The 4,823-nt window shown below is 37.4% G+C and overlaps 1 protein-coding gene and 1 pseudogene across 1 annotated transcript; both read right to left on the reverse strand.

Annotated features, from left to right (window-relative positions):
• Nucleotides 1–1,137: 1,137 nt before the first annotated feature.
• LOC112663756 (U6 spliceosomal RNA) lies at nt 1,138–1,237 on the reverse strand (annotated as a pseudogene).
• Nucleotides 1,238–3,872: 2,635 nt separating this feature from the next.
• On the reverse strand, nt 3,873–4,823 carry LOC112663645 (olfactory receptor 5D13-like). Its single transcript, XM_025452715.1, has one exon. The coding sequence runs from the start codon at nt 4,821–4,823 to the stop codon at nt 3,873–3,875; it is 951 nt and encodes a 316-aa protein (XP_025308500.1).

Raw genomic sequence — 4,823 nt, forward strand, 5'->3', positions numbered from 1 at the left:
CTCTACCGGAACCCCAACATAACAGAGGCTATTAATCACAAGGAGTAGAATTATTTACTGTAGATGACATGGTCTTGCTCCAGGATCCCTGGGGTCTTCATTGTTATTCTCCCATTGAGATTGGCATCACTCCTACACTGCCTCTGCTTCCCACCACTGACACCTCTCAGCTCTGGGAATGTGAATTGTTTCTGATTTCCCTTTAAAATTAGAAAGGGGGAGGCACCTGAGTGGCTTAGTCAGTTAAGCATCTGATTCTTGATTTCGGCTCAGGACATGAAATAGAACCTCACTTCCTTAATCAACGGGAAGTCTGCTTGGGAGTTCCTCTGCCCCTCCTCTGCTCACACACATCTCATTCTCTCTCTTTCTAATAAATAAATAAATAAATCATAAAGAATGAAAAATAAATGAAATTAGAAAGGAAAATAATACATTTGGCAAATCAATGATTGCACACAAAGTGTCTTAAGCCATATTTGTCTGCACAAAGGCTACTATTTGATTGTTTTCCATGGTCTGTGGTTATTTTCCAAAATGCATCTGGTTTTGCTCTACTTGAAGAAGTCTTCTTATGACTTTTTTTCCTGACAGTCACAAGCTTTTTCCTTCACATTCAGATTTCTGCTGGTTCTGGGAACAGGCTGAGCAGGTTTGGCCCTTGCAGAGGGACAAGACTGAGAAAATAATCTAGCTGTGCTGTGTAGACACAAGAGAAATTTATCTAATAAATTTATCTAAGAATTTACGATACATTAAAAACTAAAGAAACCCTAAACTCATGACCAATTTTCCCTACAGGGCATTTATTGTGTTCTAGGATTCTGTGGAAGGCTGGGTATCTGAACCAGAATGGTAGACTGAAACGCCCTACAGAAATTTCATGGTGCTTAAGGAAAAAAAATAAATAAAAAAATCTCACTAGAGAATTGAGACCTTCCACAAGGGCTTGACCATCTCACATCTCTCCCTTCATAATGTTTGTCAGGCTATTAAGCTGCATGGGGCAGCAGAAGGAAGAACTACACTCCAATACCAGAAGGATGGAGCACAACTATTGCCCACTTTCAGATCTGAGAGAACTACATACTGCTTAGTTCTCAATCAAAAGCCAACCACACTTGAGGAACAGGGGTGAATCACAGGATGGCTGGTTTTGCGTGTCATCCTTGCACAGGGGCCATGCTAATCCTCTCTGTATCGTTCCAATTTTAGTATATTGCTGCCAAAGAGAGCACAGGATGGCTGATTTTGATGGTTTCTTTGCTAATCACCAGAAGGCTTCTTTTCCCTTTTATATCAGCAGGCCTTCTAGGACTTTTATGACAAATCATTCTTCTAATTTTCCTGTTTAAAGCCAAACATACCTGTTTTCTCTCCCTGACCAATTTACTCTGCCTCTCTCTTTCTGTCTCTCATGAATAAATACTGTCTTAAAAAAAAAAATCTGTTATAAAGTTTCTTAGTGGTAAAAGATACTGCTAAGAAAATAAAAATGTAAGCCACAGGCTGGGATTAAATATTTGCCATATATATATGTGTGCCACATGTACATATATGTATGTGTATATATACATGTATGCAAAGTATTTGTTTGTAGAACATATAAAAAACTCTTTATACTCAAAATAATGGACAATCTAGTTAAAAATGAAATATTTAAGCTGACATGTGACAAAACCAGACATACTAATCATCTATAGATGCAGGAAAAGATAATAAACATCATTAATCATCAGTGAAATTCTTATTAAAAACACAGTGATATACCACTGCTCATCAGTATGGATGCCCAATATAAAGAAGCCTGAAATGTTATATATTGGTGAAAATGTGGAGCAAGTAGTGTGCTCACCCATTTCAGATGGGGGTAAAAGATAGAATGACTTTAAAACAGTGTAGCTGGGATCCCTGGGTGGCGCAGTGGTTTAGTGCCTGCCTTTGGCCCAGGGCACGATCCGGGAGACCCGGGATCGAATCCCCTGTCAGGCTCCCAGTGCATGGAGCCTGCTTCTCCCTCTGCCTATGTCTCTGCTTCTCTCTCTCTCTCTGTGTGACTATCATAAATTAATTAATTAATTAAAACAAAACAGTGTATCTGTGTCTTCTGAATTTATATGAACACTTCCCACACACTTTAACAATTCACTTTCTAGCTATTCATCCATGAGAAATGAAATCCACTGTATTTAACTGAAGAGAAAATTGTTCTGTCTGGTGTATGCATTAATATATGGAATAGAAGAGTAAGTAAAGCAACGTATAACAGATACTTTTGCCCTTTTATAAACTTTTTATTAAAGATTTTATTTATTTATTCATGAGAGACACATATAGGCAGAGGGAAAAGTCTCCCCGTGGGGAACCTGATGAGGGACTCAATCCCAAGATCCCGGGGTCATGACCTGAGCCAAAGGCAGATGCTCAACTGCTGAGCCACCCAAGTGTCCCCACGCTTTCATTAATTTTTTTAACTTTGTTCCTTTCAAAAGTGACTTTTATAGAAGGACTAGCTTTTCTTTCATGAAGAGCTGTCTCTATAGACCTCTCAGAGGTAGACAGGAGATGGCAAGAAAGATGTGGAATATTTTTGTCACATTAACAGGGAGAAATTTATATTGATTTATGTAAAGAAAATATGGTACTATATAGATACAAGTGCTGAAGTATGTAAATCTCCTGCATTTTACCTTTGATGACCTTCTTATACCAAGATTTTGATAACTGTACTGATGAGGCATAAAAGTATCCATGTAATTATCCTTTTGAGATTCAAAGTAAGGGTGCTGTTTGTTTATAAAAGAGTGATTTTCAAATTGTTATTAATTCTGAAAAAATAAAAGACAGACACTGCACAGACCCAGGTGCCCCTTTACAACAGATTTTTAGGTTGATGAAGTTTTTTTATCAGTTTTTTGAAGATCCATCAGTTTTGTATTTTATCTAAAAAAATTAGCACCCCTAATTTCAAACAATATTTTCTTTGTTTTACTCTAAAATTTTCTAGTTTTAATTTTATGTTCAGAACTTTGATCCATTTCACTGAATTCAAGTTAATCTCTGTGTGTGGTATGAGGGAAGAGTTAAGCCTCCTTGAGACGTCTGGGTGGCTCAGTGGTTGAGCGTCTGTCTTACCCTCAGGGTGTGATCCCGAGGTCCTGGGATGGAGTCCCGCATCAGGCTCCCTGTGAGGAGCCTGCTTCTCCCTCTGCCTATATCTCTGGCTCTCTGTGTCCCTCACAAATTAACAAAAAAAAAAAAGAGTTAAGCCTCCTTCATCCTTATGGATATCTAGTCTCTCCGCACTGCATGTTGAAAATCATCATTTTTTCCATTGAATTATAATGACCTATCCAAAGAAATTTGAAGCACCAGATATGCTTGGATCCATTAAATGTTCTCAAATAAAAGTCAGCTTCTACAATTCAATACCACAAATAGCAAAAGTTTGGCTGACATGAGGTGCAGTGAGCTGAAACACTGCTAAAGCCATTTCTAGAATAGGAGCAGCCTGATTGCAATTCTAGGGGAACCATTCTAGATCTGCATATATTTGATGAACTGGCAATTAGTTTTATTTTGGAAACATACATATAAAATTATACAATCTGTTAAAATGTTTTTAAAAATTACAAATATTACATAATACAATCAAATAATTTTATTTTTTAATTTTGTTTTACATGTCTGGAGATATTTCACTAAAATTAATATACACAAAAATCAATATTTGTAAAATGTACAACCATAGACATATTAACTCATAGCCTTAAAAAGTGATTTTAATCATCAACTACACTATAAGAGTTGGACAATCTCTAGCATCGTAAATCAGGTTTTTTTTCAGAAATAAAGTAACGAATCTAACAATATTATATTAAGTGACAAAGCAATTTTGCTACCACTAGTCTTCTGAATGTGTCTTTCACAGCTTTGTTCCTAAGGCTGTAGATCAAGGGATTCAGCATGGGAATCACCACTGTGTAAAACACAGATGCCACTTTAATGGTGAGCCAAGAAGTTTTAGGATTAGGGACACAGTAAAGGAAAAGGATGGTCCCATGGAATATGGTGATGGCTGTCAGGTGAGAGGCACAGGTGGAAAAGGTTTTCCGGTGCCCACTTGCAGAAGGCATCTTCATAACAGTGATAAAAATGAGTATATAAGACATCAGAATAATCATCAGGCTGCTCACCTCATTGAATACGGCAATAATAAAACACAGCATCTGGCTGATATAAGGGTCTGAACAGGAGACAGAAACAATTACAGAATGGTCACAGATGAAATTATTTATGATGCTAGACTCACAATAGGATAATGCAAGAAGAAAATATGTGAGTGTCATGGAACAGACTATACCCCATGAGTAAGACCCAGCTACCAGCAGAGTGCAAAGCTTCTGAGACATAGTAGTGGTATACAGCAAGGGGTTACAAACTGCTACAAAACAGTCATAGGCCATCGCTGCTAACATAAAAGTTTCCGTGACTCCAAATAAGCAAGCAAAGCAAAATTGCATAATACAATCAGAAAAGGAGATGGTTCTGTCTTCCACAATCAAGTTCTCCAACAATTTAGGTGTAACTACAGTGGAATAACAGAAATCTACAAAGGACAAGTGGCTGAGGAAAAAGTACATGACCGTGTGGAATTTAGGATTGATCTTGATAATTATTATCATGCCCAAATTTCCCACAGTAGTGACCATATAGATAGACAAGAAAACCAGGAAGAGAGGAACCTGGAGTGTTGGGTATTCTGAAAAACCCAAGAGAATAAATGTGGGTATGATACTTTGATTTCCTTCAGGTAACATCAT

Source organism: Canis lupus, chromosome 18, assembly GCF_003254725.2.
Source record: "Canis lupus dingo isolate Sandy chromosome 18, ASM325472v2, whole genome shotgun sequence".
NCBI classification, from domain to species: Eukaryota; Metazoa; Chordata; class Mammalia; order Carnivora; family Canidae; genus Canis; species Canis lupus.